Genomic DNA, 19806 nt, shown 5'->3' with positions numbered 1-19806 from the left:
CGTTATTTTCTATTAAAAAGCCAGTGAGTCACCAAGAGGAGGGAGCTCCAACTCTGTATGAGTGACATGTGGACAGTTGCTTCATTTGGTAAAAGGGAGGCTCTTTGGTCAGCTGTTGCGCCTTCACTGCAAAAAATATCCACATCAGCAAGTCATTTAATGTGAATTAAAGTCTTAACCTGTTTTTTGACCCTAATCAACAGCTGGAACAGTTGACTTGCAGCAGAGCGTGCCGTTATTTCATCCTGTTCTCTTTACTTTAAAGATTTGAAGACTTTGTTTGTCTTCTTAGATGGATATTTCTTGCAGTGCGGCTGCTCTCCAGATCCTCCCAGCACTTTCGACACTGCTCTGTGCCGACTCATCGTCTGGGAAATTACCGTCCAGTATAAAACCCACAGCCAGAAGGCATTCACTTTTTCAGGAAAAGCAGTGTACACTTTTCAGTTTGTTGTTGGATCAACTGGTGACTGCTTGCGTAACTGTGATGCGCAAAATCCAACATAGATTAAGTTTTACGACACATAGATCGAAGTAGTTCTGGGTTTTGTTTGTTTTTTCAAAAGAAAAGTTTTGGTTCGGGATTGTTTGAAACACACAGCAGAACTTAAACTGGTTTAGAACTCGGCTGGACATGGCAGAGGGAGACTTCTACACGATGGGAAGCCGGCAGAGGTTTCCCAGAGATCCGTTTGGAGAATCACCGTTCAGGGATCAGTCTCCGTTCAGGGATCAGCTCGCGTCTCGGTTTATGGATGATGAATTTGGGATGCCACCTTTCCCCGAGGATTTGTCAATGGACTGGCCGGGTTGGGCTCGGCCGGGTCGGCTCAGCTCGCGCCTCAGTTCTTCGCCCTTCAGCAGTAGTTTACGCACAGGTTTCCCGTCGCGCCAGTCCACGGGAGGCCCAACGCTGTACACCAGCAGGTACGGCGAGCCTTCCTCCCGGAGCTCCCCCACCACCACCGGTGGGGAACCGTGGAAAGTTTGCGTGAACGTCCACAGCTTCAAACCAGAGGAATTAAACGTCAAAACGAGAGACGGATTTGTAGAAGTGTCAGGTGAGTTGGGATGCTGTTGCAGAGGCCTTACATGAATTCACTTTTACATTACGTTATAATCAAGTTCATTGGGTATAAGGGAACACTTCTTAAATTTGGTATCAGTGACTGGAGGACAAAGTGAACCCACCTGGTAGGCCTATAATGTCCCACTGTGTCAACCATCACCTCAGTTTTATTTATAGAACACCTTTTAAAGACAACCATTGCTGTCCAAAGTGCCTTTGAAATGGGGATTTAATCGGTCAAATACATAATCAGAATGAAAATAATATAACAACTTTAAATAGAATATAAACAAAATAAATTGGGCAAATAGTATCATCTGCTTGTGAAAAACACATAGGGGTGTAGCTGCTAATGGGAAACATTACATCATATGTTTTTTTTAAAGATGTATTCTGCATTTTTTCTCAATAGGCTATCTATCAATATGACTATTAAGATCAAGAAAAACCAAAATCCAATGAAGTTATATTATTTTATATATCCAGCTTTGTTGAATTTGAATTCAAATTTTAAGCATTTAGGCCTACATTTGGGAAGATAAAAGTTAAAAGAAAATACAATTGAACAGTTGGAGTATATTTTAACAATATAATGAAATCAATTGGAAACTTTTTTATAAGCTTTTTCAGTGGCTAGTCAAACCTTTTTCTTAGCAGGATGGGAATTTGGACTCCTTACCTCAGTCTTTCTTAAACCTCTCACTTCAGCACTGCTTATCCCCTTAATATATATTTTTTGTTTTTATTGAACCTTTCACCGGGTAGTCACATTAGACAATATATCTTAAACAGCCAAGACATACAGTAAGAAAGCATAAACAACACCTTACTGACTATCTCAGGATCCTCAGTCAAACCTGGCTAAGAAATATCAACTCTTTAACTTTGGCAGCAGATTTTAAGCAGCACAATGAAAGCCTCAGTGGTCTAACATGGTCTCAGCGTTAATATGGAAGCTAAACAGATTTTGGGGACTGGGACCTGCACGTTGGCAGACAGATCCTCAAGCTTGGACACCTGTTTCAGATTCCTGTAGAATCACTCCCTCAGTCACCCATGAGCTCGATTTAGATTTAAGGCAAGGCAAGGCCCGTGACAACAGTCTCTGTTTACAATAAGACAAGCCGCTCGCTGCCATTAAACAAGGGAGAGAATGTTCTGGAAATAGGATCCCACTTGTACCCAGCCGTCCTCGTGCAGGTTCCGTCTTCTCCTGGTGTATGTTCAAGCTCAGTCACTGATTATGGGTGTAAGTTGTAGAAATTGCAGCCTCATGTCCGTGCTTCAAGAGACAGCTGAATTCCAGGGATACCCAGAGCTGAGGAGGGCACAGAGGACAGCAGGCCCCCCTAACTCTGAGTTTTTTATAAACACATTGTTGGTATGCCAGTTGGGTCATTCAATCAGCGCCATGTTGGGTCTGCCTGCCGCAAGTGACTCAACCCCCGTTCTAAAAGTGTGACAGGGAGTGTGTGTGATACGAGCATGTTTGAGGTGTTCAGTACACGAACAAACAAATGTTTAACACAGAATCCTCCAGATGAACTGAGTGTACTCCTCATCGCTGTCACGGACCGAGTCAGTGACTTTGAGTTCATCATGAGTGTCACCATGAGCATGTTTCTGCCTGGTAACATTCACTGAAAGTATGATTCAATTGTTACTAGATCTTACTGAAAGTTGGTCAAAAAACAATAACAAATGAAAACAAGTTGATTAAAATCTCACTAAAGGATTCTAACAGAATTCCTGAAAGTTAGATTTTAAGAAGCTAAATTCACTAAAACAATCAAAATGTGTAGTTAACATTATAAATAGGGCTTTTATGGGCCCTGTTCTGTGCTGGACTGAGCTAATCGAACTAGCAACAGACTAAACATGTACAGTAGGACATACATGTTGTAGTGTATGTCAACATAGGATCCAACATCCAACCCATCCAATCCCCGTAATACCACAGCACTCAGCTTAAAGCAGTATTCATTCATATTTTTGGATGCTTAGGGGCAATGGAACAAGCTGCATTTTAATTATTCTATATGGTTGTTTATTTAACAGGGACAGCACATAATGAAATAGTAACATAGTAAGAAGTAATGCAACATATGTAATGTAAATATAGGGCATTTACTACCAGACACAGATCATATAGCATATAGAGCATATAGTATATATATAGTTTTATCTGGGTCTTCTGCTGCTAAATGCTCCCGTGTGTTCACCAGCATAGTTGTTAGTCCTTCTTCATGTCTCCAACAAGAGTGACTGCACGTCAGAGCTTTTTCCACTGAAAACAGCTGACTGGTGCAATTCAAAATGAGGTAGATGAGAGCGGATCAAAACAGTAAAGTTGTGGGTCATAAAACCAAAACATTGAGCTAAAAGATGCTGAAATGCTCTGTTGAACTGAGTGATTACTCTCTGGGGGGTGTTCATCATTACACATACCTGTAGTCATTTGATCTATTGTTAAGTAAAACATATTAATTAGTATAGCTTTAAAGAAACTCACAAACTATGGCTCGCTGCATAGACAGAAGGAAAACAGCGTGTGCCTTTCACCATGACACAGTAACAAAATGATCAAAAACCCATAGCCCTGTCCTTCTTACTCAGAAACACCTTTTAGAACGTTATGCATGACGATAAGATCCCATCTGCCATCTGTCCTCCCGCGACATTCAGTATTCATTGCATAGAGCATCTGGAATTTGGCATCTCTGTCATAAGATACTTAAAATCAAGGAGAGGCAGCGCCTTGGACTACTCTCTGACCAAAACCTCCATTATTCATGACATGGGACCCAAGTCTTGGCAAGGTTTAAACAATAATGTTATGACTTTACCGGTGATCTTAGCACAGTTCTCTCTGGAGTTTTATTCCACCCTCTCGATCCCTGGTGCAGTCTGGCACTTGCAGCAGGCAGACACGTCACTGTGGGGGTATAGGGTAGCGCATAGTCAAGCCCGGAGTGCAGATGGGGGTCTAGGGGTGGAGCAGGCCACACTGCTGGCTGGCGGCACTGATATTCAGCAGCCCCAGAGCAGCTGCTAGCAAGCCCAAGAGATAGAAAGGCCATAAACAGAGCTAGGAGGAGAAGGTGGAGGTGGATTGAGGCGGGGGAGGGCTTTCCAAGCTTAGCTTTTCTCCCCAACTTCAGGCCAACATGTCCTGAGTGTCTTTCTACAGGAGAATCATTCTTGGAAGAAACTGAAGACACTGAAAAGGGTGTTTTCATGATTTCAACATGATCATTGCAACCCACCCAGAGGCCTCGATGGGAAAATACAGCTGGGGTTGAGCAATGGAAAACTGTGTGTGCCAAATGAAATGTTATGATCTCAGTGTCACCAGCTTTTTAATTAGCATCCATTATGAAGCTCATTGATACACGTAAAAGTTTAAAAAGTCATGAAATGTGCGGCATATATGATCAATGTCCTGTTGAACTGGTGATGAGGACACTCTGTATGATCCATGACGTCGCTAAACTGTTGCACAATGTTGAACTTAATCATATCTGAGGTTATGTAAGGTTACTCTCCACGCACCCACTTATTTGTTGGGGTTTCTTTTCAAACAGGAAAACATGAAGAGAAGCAGGAAGAAGGAGGCATAGTGACAAAGAATTTCACAAAGAAGATTCAGTGAGTATAATCTCAGTAAACTCTGTATCACAATGAATGATAGCTGCACACTCGCTTATTGTTTTCCCCCCACTATCTTTCTGTACATCGTGGACACAGAGAGCTTCAATTTGTTACCATATTAATGACCACATATTCAAGATGTAATATATGCTGAATGTTGAAGTATTTGTACCTCCAACCTCGGGGTCGGGGACCCCCACAAAGTATCATGATATGACATGAATAATGGAGTAGGAAATGTAAAAAAGACACAGCTCTGATACACAAAATTATGTTTATTTTCCCTAAAAAAACTGAAATGCTGAACAGTTTTACTTCTTCTTTACTTCTTAAGTATTTTAAAAAAGGTGAGAGGGAAATCACTTTACAATTCAGCTAATCACAAATATATACACATGCAACCAGTGTCAAGGGCAACAAGTAGACTTCGTATGTCTTTGTATTAAGGGGTCAAAAGCAAAATAAAGACTAGGAACCACTGCAACAGAGAGCCAAAGTACGTTTTTTTTTTTTCTTGATTTTAAAAATGTATGTTCTGCAATTTTGTATATACATATATTGTCTTCTCTGTCACTTTTATTTTCTATTTTTCTTTGCTTCCTTCACTAAGGAATATTGTAGCTGTTTTTTAAAAGTAATTTATGAAACAATTGTTCTTTGTACATATTAACTTTGCTTGCTTGCTGAATACTAACATGTACATGGACAGAAAACCCAAGATATAAATGCTAATTAATCAGAAGACTTTAACTTTTTATGCCAAACTTGAAAATAAAAAAACATGTACAGATAGACAGAGAATAATTTCCCTATTGAACAACATGACAACATCCTGCATTTATGATTGCTGTTTGTTTATCTCTTAAGAATGTAAAAGTCACTGCTAAGTCTAAGTCAGTCCACAGCTCTCATCTAAAAAGTTTTGAACAGCTGCTCCAAACTCATATTGGCTTTGAGTGGGCACACAACAATCCAATCAAAACATGTCAACTCCAAACAGCAGCCACTGACAAAAACACTTAACTAGAATACTAAGGAGGCACTGTATGGAGAACTATTGTTGTGTTGTGTAGAGTAGGATTGCACAAATGTCTCACATATTGTGAACTTTTCGTATTGTAACTTAACCAAGCCAAACGGGCTACAGAAGTTTCCACAACCTTCCCAGCTCTCTGCCTTTTAATTGGGCAGCGAGAAGACCTCAAACTGCATTGCTAATCGCTGGTGGGAATCGCCGTCTTGTTGGCTCACCACTCCAGTTCTGCTCATTTCCTGTTGGCTAATTAGTAAGCAGTTGTGCTAGCCCCGCACTGTTCATATCACAGCCCTTTTAATTGGAAAGCCCTCACATCAGCTAAACAAAACCTGAAAACAATGACAGACTGAATAGAGAGGGGGGTTTCTGGTGGTGGAGGGGGAGGGGGTCAGATATAAATAACTGACTCGATACCCAAATCCTCTGCTTATATGAAACCGTGATATAGCACAGAGAAGTCACAGGAGCCTGCAGTACTTTTAATTGATGCACTACTACTTATATAGGTATGGAAGTATGATGAGCAAAATGTACTTTAAGGAGTAAAAGTCCTCGTAATGCAGAATGGTTCCTTTCAGAGTTATATATTATTATATCATTGGATTATTATCACAGATGCAGTAACGTGTAAGTATTAACATATTTTATGACCTAAACCTATGTTTTTTTTAAATCCTCATCTGCAAAGGAACTAAAGGCTATTAAGTATAAGAATATTTTACTATACGTACAAGTGAACAGAAAAGGACTTTGCACATCTATTAAAAGACAGGTGCGTTTGTGGGAGAGGGTCAAACGTTGCAAAGAAACTCCTGCACACTGTCTAACTTGCAAATGTAAATTTAATAGCTGGCGTTTCAGTACTAGACCTGATTAAATGTACCTTTGCAAGTTAGACTGTGTCCGGGAATTTCTTTGCAACTATACATACAAGTACCTCACAATTAGACAGTAAATATAGGCTATGTAACAACGAATTATGTAATAACACCCGTATTATGTAATAACACCCGCATTTTGTAATAAAAACCTGAACTCAATATGTAATACATTTCTCCGCATTTTGTAATAAATGATTACATAATGCAGCGGTTCTTACAAAATGCAGGGTTGCACTTCTTTTAACGAGATGTAATATGGCGCATTATGTAATAACCACCCAAAATGGATGTCTTCATTTGTTTTATTACATAATGCATTGTTGTAACATAATGCGTTGTTACAGGTTACTTATACAATATAAATACATATATATATATATATATATATATATATATATATATATATATATATATATATATATATACATACATACATACATGTATGTATGTATGTATGTATGTATGTATGTATATATATATATATATATATATATATATATATATATATATATATATACATGTATGTATGTATATATACATACATGTATATATACATATAAATGTTACTACCCAACTCTGCTTGCATGAAACGTTGGGGTAGACAGCAGAATAAAAGCAAAGTAGATGCTTTTAAAAAGTAAAATACCAACAGTTCATTACAGAAATTATTGATAGAACACACTGCAGGAAACAACAACTACAACAGGGTCCAAGGGTGGATTTTTCTGTTAAAATATGTAAGTTATTAACCAAATGTGTTGTTGTTAAATCAGTTCTGAGTATAAAGGTAGCTAGAAAACGCCAGGTCAGGAACTTATGAGGTACATGTTTTACACACTCCATGAACACACACTCAGCCTGTCCGGTCTCACTGTCTTGTGTCTCTCTGCCTCAGCATCTCTGCAGGGGAAAAGCATATTGGACAGTGTTTTGGCAGCTGGACAAAATCAATGTGTGGGATAAAATGTGTGCTTGCCAGAGGTAAATAACTCCCCGAGCTGGACAGATAAGGTTTCTGCCAGAGTCCAACGCAATAAGTTGGCTGAGTGATTTGACTTTGCCAGAAGGGGCAACTTTGCTTCGCAGCAATTGGCTCCTTGAAGGAAGAAGTTTAGTTTACAACCAAATACCTGCAAAATGCAATGCAATACAGCCCCACTGTACTCTGTGTTTAGTGCTAATTTACAAATGTAAGCATGTATGTTAGCAACACTCCTAGCTATGATGGTAAACATGATTGCAATGGGATAAAATAGGTGCTGCTGCTAGTTGGGGAAAGGGCAAAGAGAAAGTTGCAATAATAAGAGACGAGTCACAGAGTCCAACAGCATGATTACACCTGCTAGACACCAACATGTTAGCATGCATGTTAAGCATTTAACTCAAAGCATGAAGAATTAAAGCCTGACAGAGTCGCAAGCACGGCTATAGATTCTTACTCTTGTCTCAATTTTGATTGAAAATATATTATATTGCACAGGAGCGTCAATAACCTTTCATAGTACATTTGCAATTTTTTTCATAAAGTAGAATGAGGCGATTTAATTTGTCCCTCTCAAAAAAAAAAAATACCCCAAAAGCAGCACAGAGTAACCGCTATGCCCTGAGATGTCATTCTGAGAATAATTGATATATTTTTGTTTCAAAAGTTGATGACAAAACATACACTGTTTTTAGAAAACCCTGCCATAAAAACGAGTGAGTTTGATGCTGGTGTCTTGAACATATACAGTAATCTACATGAGATCTACATGACTGTCTTCAAACCTCTGGGCCCTGTTCACTTACCCTCAACCCAACCCCACACTTAGCTGACCGCCCTTGGCCTCGGAACGATGTTAAGACATTTTCATATACCTACTTCCTGCTACTTATCTCTTTGGACGTGTATTGTATTGTTCTTATTATCTTACTATCTAAATTGGATTTACTATAATCCTACTGTATGTACTGTCTATTTGTTTTTTCTAAATGCCTGTTTTGCACCTACGGCTCTTATTGCATCCCTAGCCATTTGAAAAAGGGGTGGGGTGTGTCTTTTTTTCTTTTCTTTTCCCAACCCAAGTTTAATCCAGTTTATTTCCTTATCTTTGTGAACTTGGGTCTGGTACTGGAGGTTGTTGTTGTTGCAGTGGACCTGTAGAGATCAATGAGACGCTGTATGTGATATTTAGCAACACAAATAGACCTCGCCTGAGCTCTCTGTCTGTCTGCTTCAGTGTGGCGAATGTTTTAAGTCCCTTCTGGCTTGTATTTCTCAGTGAAGTGGGAAGCCAGTGGAAGGTCCTCTCTAATCAAATGGAGGGTAAACCCACAGTCTCCTTGTCTGAACAGGGCAGCCTGGTGTTTATATTATCTCCCAGAGACACTTGGCTGCTCACACAGAAAACCTACAATACCCATATTTGGCCACACTGTCTGGACAAAGAACTGAGTTTGCCTGGAACTCAGCGTTTGCCTTTACAGCATGTTTTGGAGGACTTTCATTCCAAAGTGATGTGTATTATTTATTTATTTTTAAACTCAAAATTAACATGACTACTAAACACCAATCAGTTTGATCATGTAACATCCTTAAATACCATTGTACCTAAAGCAAATGTACAGTTTTATGGAAGTGAAACTTCAGCTTTGGCTGATTTTTCATCACCTTTTTACCTACCTGCAAGTTTTGGAAGACAATGACCCCCCCTCTTCTCTGGCAAATCTGACAACATTTTCAGCATGAGAAGTGTCAAAAAGTTCAGCGAAGATGCAAAAACAAACGCCAGACACAAAATTAGCTGTTGTCTATATGACAGATGAGAGCAGCAGATACGTAGGGTATACATCGATGAAAATTTCCAGGTGTTAAACTCCAGACAGACGCTCTCCTTAATTGGAATCAGGTTTCACTTTTACCTCACACCTGCTCAACTGTGTTTTCTCTCCCACGTCTTTGTCGTAGAGCTGGAGGAGTTTTAATGAAACTCCCGATGGCTTTCAGTTCATCTTCTGGGTGTGAGATAGTTTTTGTGAGTCTAGAATGAGTGCTAGCCAAGGGGTGAACATTTTTAATAAAAGTCAAAATCCCGAGCCAAGACATTTTTTTTATTTTATTTTTTCCAGCGCTGTGATCACCCAACTGCAGGCTGTTTATTGGTATTGAGAAAGTGACAATAAAAAATCCCAGCATTTAACAGTGTTTGCACAGTAGCTCTCACGGAGGAAAATGTCAGTTTTGCATGACCTCCAAGCAGGAAGTGAACTGTTTCTCCTCACCGCTCTCCTTATTTTGTTCCTCCCACTCGTGCTTTTAAACATGCTGAACGCACACAGCAGCTTACAGATTTTCCACCAAGTAAACTTCTGCTACTCTAAACATCTAAACTTCTATGCTTGAATAAATCACTCTCCTTTTCTCACCCTTCTTCTCCTCGGTTTCATCAGGATCCCGATAGATGTCGACCCTCAGACCGTTTTCGCCTCCTTGTCCCCCGAGGGCGTCCTCATCATCGAAGCCCGGCAGACGCCTCCGTATTACCTCTTCAGCAACGAGGGCTCCCAGGGTGGAGACGCACAGGAGGTGGAGGCCCTTAAGCTCGAAGAGTCCCCTATGGTCTAAACCTCCACCTCCTCACAAACATAACAAATCATCCTGCACAATGAATTACAAGTTTGATACGAAATGTGTGGCCTTCAGCTTCATGTTGTTAGACACCTGGGATTCAAATGTGTAAAAGGCAAATAGGTACAGTAAGTCCTGTTTGATGTCCTTATTAAAGCTGCAGCAAGAAAAGTTATGTATAACAAGCAGAATGGTGAAAAGCCTCCTCTCCCTACTGACACAGATGCTATAGATTTGCCCCATTGCCCAAATGAAATTCGGGTACCATTTCTCTTTCATGTGAGATGTGAACCCAAAATCCAAATGTCCAGAAGAAACTTAAGAAGTCTATTTTTAACTCCTTTGTGTCTTTTCTTACAAAATGATTACATACCAGCGGGTTTGATAAACATACATTTTCATGTATATCTTCAGAACTGAAGTTAGTGTTTTTAAATGACCACCTGGATTTTTTTAAAGATCACAAATGTTCAAACAGCTACAGCTTGCGGAGCCCTCAGTGTGTTAACTTGTTTGTGCAGCTTTAATATTATATATGGGTGTATCCTGAGGTTATGCAACAGCTGTTGGGCCACTGATACATTATATGTCATAGCATTTTCATAATCAGTAAGTTAATATGACGCAGTATGTGAATCAAATTTAAAATGAACATGCAGTTCATTTTGTGAATCATCAATTGTATGTGATTTCCTTGGTTAGAAAAAAAAGACAAATGTGCCTTTATTTACTTGAGTGCCTTGACTTCCTTCAGTGCAGCAGTTGTTTATCTTTTGAGTTAATGAATGTCACATAAACTGACAAGAAACGAAAGTGAGTTACCTTTTGTGATTTCATTAGATGCTGAATTGTGTGCATTAATACTGTATTCTACCAAAGTGTATTGTAAATATACTTCAATATGTGCCAATTCATTATAAATATTAATCTGAAGTGTTCCAGGTTTTGCAATATGGTTTGCATTTGTTTCTTTTCTATCTGAGCATTCAGGAAGATGGCTGCATGATTTTTGGAGCGGACAGACTGACTTTTTTGCCAAAGATGTTTTGTTTCCTGCCTTTTTCTGTCTATGTCTTTGTATTGGCTGATGCAATAAAAATGTCCAGCCAATCTCCCAGTGTGTCTTAACATCTGTGTCTTTTACTGAGAACAGTGCCACTCACTGGCCTGGTACCAGGGATCCAGGGAGCCTGTAGTGTTATTGTTGGATAACAGAAGGAATTGGGCAGCAGATTAGCGGAGGGTTTAGTGCTGGTTTAGATTGGCACTGCTGTGTGCTGCAGAATGGGCCGAACACATGGAGGCAGCACTGCCAGAGCTTTTGTATGCAAATGCACAAATTGGGGCAGTTCCTTTGCATGTTGTGTGATGCAAAATAATGTAATCTTCTCTGTGTACTGGAATCAATCAAAAGGGATGATCAGTTTGAAAAAGTTTCCAAACTGGAGTCACACGAAACAACGAAAAGGCTTTCACAGTTTTGGCTGTTCACATGTGTCGCTTTGTGTGATGTGCCAGCTCACATGAACTATATTTATTGGTATTTGATAATGTGTGGACTTGTGCTGCACTAGAAACAGCATAGTTTGGCAAGTTACTCATGTAGAAGTGACACAGCTGTGCAAATGTAAAGTATCTGATTAATGTCAAAACCTCTTACTTTCACTCACATATTTTCAGAGGAAGCTATGAATGTGATCACTTATTCATGAACAGTCGCAAATTCCCACATTAATTTTAAGATTGAGAGGAGGTAAAAACATGTACAAGTAATGAGTAACACCAACACAGTATTTAACATTTTCACATGCTATTGCTTTATTGGAGCTCCAAAGACAGCATGATTATATGGCTATTATATTTATTGACTAAAATGCATCTGAAGAACTGGTGCAAGGCAAGCTGTGCAGGCTGTTTCAGTATTTTTTCAAAATGTTGTGTGTGCAACGATATTTGTATTTCTACTCAGTGTGTTCTTGTTTTATGTCGGGGACCTCCAGCTCCTGGCTTGGGACCTCGCTTGGTGGACTCTTGCCCAGCGCCGTCTCCTCGGGGTGGGTGATCTCCTCAGTAGCCTCCCCTGACCCTGCCATTACCTGGATCTCGTCACCCACGGCTGGTTCTTGTGGTTCATGCTCTGGCTGTTTGGACGTATCTGTGTCTGGCTTTTCTTGGATTTCCTGGGCTTCATGGTGCTTAGAAGAATCTTGAAGACTCTCTATGCCTTCGCCATCTTCAGGTGCTGAAGGGCGGTAATCTCCAGCTGGCTTTTCATGGGTCTCTTCCTCCTGTTCCCTACTCTCTTCATGCTGCTGAAGCCCAGCTGTGGTGCTGCCAGGGTGGGCCTGATCACCATGGACCTTTAGTGCAGACTCTTCCCCATCATCCTCTGCAGACGGAAAACATGGGGCCTCTGGTGCTCTGCAGCTATCTGGGTCTGTATCAGGGGCTTCTTCTTTCTCCTGTTTTTCTCCAGTCACATCCAGCTCCACCTGTTTTTGTGCATAAATATGTAGAAAATATCATAAGTGAAATGAAATGATAAATAAAGGTTAACTAGCTCAGCTTTCATGTGGGGCATGAAAGCTGAGCTAGTTAACCTTTATTTAAACACTTTTAAAAACTTCAACACTGAACTTGCATGCCAGTCCTGTCATGATTCGAAACTCAAGAGGGATATTGAATTGGATGCAATCAGCAGATACTGTTCAGAACTTGTTTTGAAAATCTCCAGTATAAAGAAATAGCTTGACATTTGGGGAAATTTGTTTTTTTCTGAGAGTTGGATAAAACGATCCAAACAACTGTCATGTCTGTCTCGTAAACTGCCAGCAGATGGTTAGTTTAGCTTAGCACAAAGACTGGAAACAGGGGGAAAGAGCTTGAGCTTAATTCACCTACCAGCACCTCCAAAGTTATATCTTGTATTGTTATCAAAACAAATACAAAAGTGAGTGAGTAAAAACTATAGTTGCACCTTTAGTTGTGAAAGCTGCTCTCGATCAAGAAATAGTCCGGCACATAACCCCTGCAACTTGTTTTTGTATGGATTAAACAAAGTATATATAACATGTTCATTTGTGAGCTTTACAGGTACTGGGAGGCCTTCGGACAGAACCAGACCAGCTGTTTCCCCTGTTTCCAGTCTTTATGCTATGTTAACTGGCTTTCCAGACACATATTGTAAGTGGTATTGATCTTCTAATCTTACTCTTGCCAAGAAAGCAAATAAGCATATCAACTAAAATATCAAACTGTTACTTTAAATGTAAATAAGCTTCACAGTTGTGATCACCTTTATGGGAATGATAATGGCAGCAGGAACGGAGGTTTCGGAAACTGGAGCTTCCACAGACAGGATACCATCAACAGAAAGTGTGGATACGATTTTGGTAGCATCAATCTCAGCTGGGAGCCTGAAAACAACAGGATCCTGTTTACAATGTATCAACATACAAAGTGCCTATTTATTTTTTAAATAGTGAAATTAATTTTTTTAATTTTTCAGATAAGTGCGAATTTTAGAGATTGGATACTGAAAAAAATAAAAAATAAAATAAATAAATAAAAAGACCCTCAGTGCTACATTCTTGGCTGCTGACTGTGTTTAGAGTGGCTTAAACTGTGGGTGTGTCATCGTCTCCCATTAATATCAGTGTTTACTTACCTGTACATAGTAGAGATGAGCTAACGACGATAAGACGATACTGCCTAAAACGCTGGTATCAGTATCGGGAAGTACTGGAGTTTATGCACCGCTACCACCTAATAAAGCCCTAAAGAAAATCTACGTTAAAGTAGTTTATTTATGTTCTTTTTCCGTTATAACTGACTGTCAAACTGGAGAATAAAAGAAAGTTCTGTGGCGTTCATTGTTCATGTTTCACAAAGAGTTTAACCTGAGCCAGACCGACAACAAAGATAGAAATCATATCACATCCATACAGGGATGGTAGTATACAGTTGTTAAAACATAATAAAATATATGACACACTGGTATCGGATCGGTACTAGGTATTGGCCGATACGCAAGGTCAGGTATCCAAATCGGTATCGGGAAGCAAAAAATGGTATCGGGCCATCTCTAGTACATAGTACATACCTGTATTTCCTTGAAAAACATCTTGCAATAAATCCATGCTCATCTGGCCTCTCCTCGTGTTTCCCTGGGGATGGATTACCATTTATGGTGAAGAATGTAAGGACACCGAGGACTCAAGCAACACAGAGAAACCGCTCAACGCAGAAATGAATTTCTGCCACAAAGCTGTGATTTCCCTGAGCACATTATTCAAGCAGCTTTTTAATTTTGTTACATATAGCTTCCTTTTTTTCAGTGTTTAGCTTTGCGCCGTTTATTCTGTGAACTGTAAAAGAAGTCTATTTACTGTATTCTGTGAGATAATACTAGATAAAAAATAGGTTATTAATACTCTATTAAGAGAAACTATCCTGTTTGTAAAAGTAATTAACAATGTTAATAAAGTGATCTTTTAGAGCTGTGTAATTAAGAGAACTGTAAGCCAACACTCTGTACCTCCAACCTCCAGGAATCCGTCTCTGACGCTGAGAGAAATCTCTGAGGGAAAGAAGTGAGCCACGTCCAGGCTGACCCTCCACTTGTACAGCTCCTTGCTAATCTTCTGGCTGGGCTCATGCATCGACCCAGAGATGTAGGGCACAAACAGTGGAGCGGGTATGTACCCTGGCCAGGAGCAGGTTGCCAGACTCCTCTGGAGCCGCTCCACATCCATCCACCGAGGGTCTCCTGGCTCCAGGAAAGGTGGCAGGCCAACATCTTGAATGAAAAGCCTGCTGGACTGCCACCATTTTCTCAGGGGGTACCAGGGGACAGCCCCGCCGTACTCCCCGCATGACAGCTCTGTTTTGGCCTGTTCACTCATGATTCAAGAAATAAAATTTCACACAGAAAAACCTATGGAGAAGATGAAAAAAATGGCAGCCTTTTTTTTGATAACAGCAAGTAACTCTTCTGATTCTCGGGGTTGACTCACTGAAATTTCGGCAATTAGAATCTCCTTAATGAGTGAGGGAATGATAAAAGAAAGTTAAGAGTGATGAGACTGAGAAATCTCTGAGGAGCCTTATATACGGCTCTTGTCTGTTTTAGCACTTATTAAGCACTCATGCCGATCCCATGAGAAGAGTGTGTGGGCATGGGGTGATGGGTGTGGAGGCTGTTACCTCTTGCTGGCCTGAAGAAGGCAGCAGACTAATTAGTTGTATTTTTAACTTTTAAGGGCACAATGGCAAATAGCTAGCAGTTGGCTGAGGCTGGTTTATGTTTGAACTGTTGCATCTGTTGCCTGAAGACAGTTCTTCTCACATCCCAGTGAACTCTATTCTGTCAGTGGTGACTGGGCTGCTCAGTGTTGTCATGAGCCAGTGAAAGTGTCTCTTCCACTTGTGTTTCACCCCTCAAAGGACACAGTGACAGTGGTTTGTCTGGAGCATGAAATACCTCTGCTAGAGGCTGAGAAGGACACAAAATGATCTGTTTTGTGTTATCTGAAACGTTTCTGAGGCATGTGTGTGTATTGAGTGTACAAAGCTCCCTTCCACTCCATTTTTCTTTCGCTCTGCAGTTTCAACAGGATTATTATTGTTCCCTCTTTTATCAAGTGTGACAGACTTGTCAGTGTTTCATTTTAAGAGCTGTGTGCCCTGATAGCTTGGCATTCTGTCCACTGGAGCACAAAACAGATTGAACAGATGTTTCTGACACTTTGTGTGATGCCTCACCCACAGATTCTGTCTGTAGGATATGCTGTGAGAGGTTGAATTGGGTTTCTCTGCTGCTGCTGCTGCTGCTGCTGCTGCTGCTGCTGCTGCTGCTGCTGGAGTCGCCTGAAAAATGGTTCCTCTGTTTCAACCATCAATAGCGACTTCCATCCTGTTCACATTAAAGGCACATATGCCCACGGTGCACCAAGATGTCCGTGCTACTTTTCAAAACTATAGTGGGGAAATACAATTTGGAAAAACTGAGTAAAAAAGATTCAACTTTATTGGTGAGATCATTGACAAATTATTCTAAAATATGTCAGTTTGTCCCATTTCCACACTTAGAGGCTATTGTTTATACTTTTTTGTAACCAATTTTCACTAAATAATGGCAAGATTTATGAAAAAGAAAGAAAAAAGAAATGTAAAATGTTATACTAATGTTTTTAAAGGTTAAAGTTTTTCCTGCTGCTAAAAGATGCTCCACCATTCATCAGTTTACAGTAGACAAGGACATCTTGATACAAGAAAAGCACAAAATGCTTCCATTAAATGTAAACAAAGGTAATTAAAGGCAATTGACAAGAAACTACCAAACTGTATTTTTACCAGCCACAACAGCGAGGCTGGTATAGTATTATAATAGCAGTATAGGTTTTGTGTGTGTGTGTGTGTGTGTGTGTGTGTGTGTGTGTGTGTGTGTGTGTGTGTGTGTCTGTGTCATCATGGCAAAATTGCAATAGCTGTGCAAGAGGCAGTCACAAAACTTTACAGGTATGTAGTTAAGGTCAAATGAAGGCCAAGTTTGAAAATGGGTGTGGTTCGAGCAAGGGCGCCGGACTTAGGTGGGTAGGAAGTAGGGAAGGGGCCCCCCACTTTATGCACCTGGCTTGATTTGGCGCCTACAATACTAGTGTACTAGTGTAGTGATTTGGCCAAAATGTAACATATGTAGTATGCAGTATGCAAATAAAAGCTAAATCTGCAGTATGCCAAAGGCCTACTGATTCGGAAAAAATCTCCAGTATGCACTGGACCAGTCTACCTCGCCTACTGTGTCCCACAAGGCAAAGCGCTGGAATTTCCGCTTTCCAAAACCAGAAACCGGCTAAGCCTGACCTAGCATACTAACAAAATAACTTAATTTAACAGTTTCATACTGCATACTACTGACAAACACAAATTCACACTGCGTTTGTCAATGGTATGTAGTAGGCGGTTTCTAATACAGTCATTGTGTCCGTCTATCATGTTTTTCAACACTTTTTTTCTTTGTCTGTGTATTAAAATAGATAATTTGTCACAAGGTGATTAGAATGTAGATGAATGGACAGTAAGGAAATTATTATTGATTCTGCAACATTATCTTGATTTATTAATTTGGATTAATTGCCTGCAGTCTCACACAGCTGTGATTTTGACAAAGCCAACTATCACAAAAGCTTCGGCTCACTTCAGCCAATATCAATAAAGTCACAATATTTTGAATGTGATTGACGGTTTCATAAGAGATAAATGTCTGCAGAAAACAAGTTAATGCAAAGGAGAAGCATTCACTGTTCATGTCCCTTAAGAATAAAGTATGCTTGCAGGTTGTAACTCTTACGGTAATACATTATTACAATACTTCCATTTTTCATGGCAGACATTTTAAATAGAGAAAGTACAGACGTAAATAATAAAAGTAATGATGGCTGAATTCCATTTAGCTGTCGCACTTTCAGGGCCTGGTATTGTGCACGCTGGTTCACTGTCACTATTGAACACATAGGCTACACATACACAGTGGCATTGTACTAGAATGTAGCCATATATGGCCACATGAGGCCTAAACCACCTCTGAATGTGTTCTGAGTAAATGCATCCTCAATGCGTCCTGGGTGCATTTACACCTGTACTGAAACCTTGTGATCAGATCATTCAGATCGGATTTTAAGGCCAGGGGCCACTATCATGGCTTGAATAGAACGGAGCCATGGTAACAGCTTTTCCTACTATGGCCCTATTTTGACTTGTGATGGTAAAAAATTACGCAGGTGCAGTTAATAACATTAATAGCAATCCATTTAGGTGTGTCACATTTAGGGTGTTGCCTGCTGTCTCATTGGTGAGGCTTACTGGGACGATTAATGGAGCAGAGCCATGTTATTTATTTTACTATTAACCTAGCTCTTAATCTCGGTTTCGAGTTACCATGGCTTAGCGTGATGTTATTTTCAGTTTTTTAGTATTGAGAATTACCAATTCTCAATGGAAAAGCCTCAAACATAATGACATGGTTAATACAAGCTGGGGCTGCCTTATATTGCCTTACAAAATGCAGTAACTACATTTGGTCAGAACTGAGTTAAGGCTTATATCTGGCATTAATGTTTTACAGTAGGCAGTAAGAATGCTATGCTGGAGCCACACTGCTATATCAAACACCTCTGTTCTGGTCTGCCCTCTGGACACCATAGAGGAGGTGGGGGAGAGGAGGATGTTAGCCAGGCTGGCATCAATCATGGGCAACACCTCTCACCCCCTACGTGAGACTGTGAGTTCCCTGAGCAGCTCCTTCAGCAGCATACTGCTGCACCCTCAGTGCACAAAGGAGCGCTACCGCAGGTCCTTCATTCCAGCAGCAGTCAGACTCTTTAATGCAACATCATAATGTAGCACTGCTAGCTGTTTCGGCAATATGAGCCATCACTGGACAATATTTTGCACTATCCACATTTATCTATTTATTACTCTGTGTCACCTCCAACTGCGCAATATGTCATCTCTATTTATTTGCACCTTACTCATCTGTATATCTGTGTTTATATACTGTCTGTTTATATAAGGTTGTTTATTGTGTGAATACGGTTGTTGTTTTATTACTATTATTATTGTAACTAATTATATTCTATTTTTCCATTTCCTATAGTTTATGTATATTTTTTTCTCCTATGTCTAATTAATGTGTATTTGTGTTATTCTGATGTGTGTACATTTTTTCTTTTGAGCCACTGTAGCACAGGAATTTCCCCAGTGTGGGATTAATAAAGTCTATCTTATCTTATCTTATCTTATCTTACCTTCTCTGGTCCATAGGGAGGGCCGTTGCCTTACACCACTTATAATAATAATAATAATAATAATAATAATAATAATAATAATAATAATAATAAATTGAATTTATATAGCACTTTTCAAAGACTCAAAGTTGCTTTACAGGGGAGGTAGATTACAAAAACAAAACAAAACAAAACAAAACAAAACAAAACAAGATTCAGGCACAGATGAAAAGGGGAGGGGGGCGGGGGGCTACGGATAGACAGAGGTGAAGAGATGGGTCTTGAGGCGGGACTGGAAGATGGAGAGGGACTCAGAGGTGCGGATGTCTTGGGGGAGGGAGTTCCAGAGCCTGGGAACTGCTCTGGAGAAGGCTCTATCCCCAAAACTGCGGAGGTTGGACTTTTGGATACAGAGGAGACCAGCTGAGGTGGATCTGAGGGACCGTGAGGGTTGGTATGGGGAGAGGAGGTTAGTGAGGTATGAGGGGGCCAGATGGTGGAGGGCTTTGTAGGTGAGGACCAGGATTTTGTAGGTGATCCGGTGGGAGATAGGAAGCCAGTGGAGTTGTTTTAGGACTGGAGTGATGTGGTGCCAGGATTTGGAGCGGGTGATGAGTCGGGCGGCTGAGTTCTGGACCAGTTGGACTCGGTTGATGTTGGTAGAGCTGATGCCGAGGAGAAGTGAGTTGCAGTAGTCCAGTCGGGAGGAGATGAAGGCGTGAATGAGTCTTTCAGCAGTGGGGGGTGTGAGAGAGGGTCTGATTTTGGCGATGTTG

General features: G+C 40.4%; 2 protein-coding genes across 2 annotated transcripts; one reads left to right on the top strand and one right to left on the bottom strand.

Moving 5' to 3' along the window:
• The first annotated feature begins 368 nt into the window (after positions 1-368).
• hspb8 (heat shock protein b8) lies at positions 369-11358 on the top strand. The gene is made up of 3 exons (XM_031305200.2): positions 369-1061; positions 4654-4717; positions 10067-11358. The coding sequence occupies exons 1-3, from the start codon at positions 635-637 to the stop codon at positions 10239-10241; spliced, it is 666 nt and encodes a 221-aa protein (XP_031161060.1). The 5' UTR covers positions 369-634; the 3' UTR covers positions 10242-11358.
• Positions 11359-12205: 847 nt separating this feature from the next.
• si:dkey-1k23.3 (heat shock protein 67B1) lies at positions 12206-15337 on the bottom strand. The gene is made up of 4 exons (XM_031305465.2): positions 14782-15337; positions 14347-14410; positions 13540-13660; positions 12206-12736 (listed from the first exon to the last, which is right to left on the bottom strand). Exons 1-4 carry the CDS (start codon positions 15146-15148, stop codon positions 12206-12208), a joined length of 1083 nt encoding a protein of 360 aa, XP_031161325.1. The 5' UTR covers positions 15149-15337.
• Between the last annotated feature and the right edge of the window lie 4469 nt (positions 15338-19806).

This window comes from Sander lucioperca, chromosome 2 (genome assembly GCF_008315115.2).
Source record: "Sander lucioperca isolate FBNREF2018 chromosome 2, SLUC_FBN_1.2, whole genome shotgun sequence".
Lineage (NCBI taxonomy): Eukaryota > Metazoa > Chordata > Actinopteri > Perciformes > Percidae > Sander > Sander lucioperca.
Note: the sequence above shows the minus strand (reverse complement) of the source record. Positions and strands in the feature narration are given on the sequence as shown.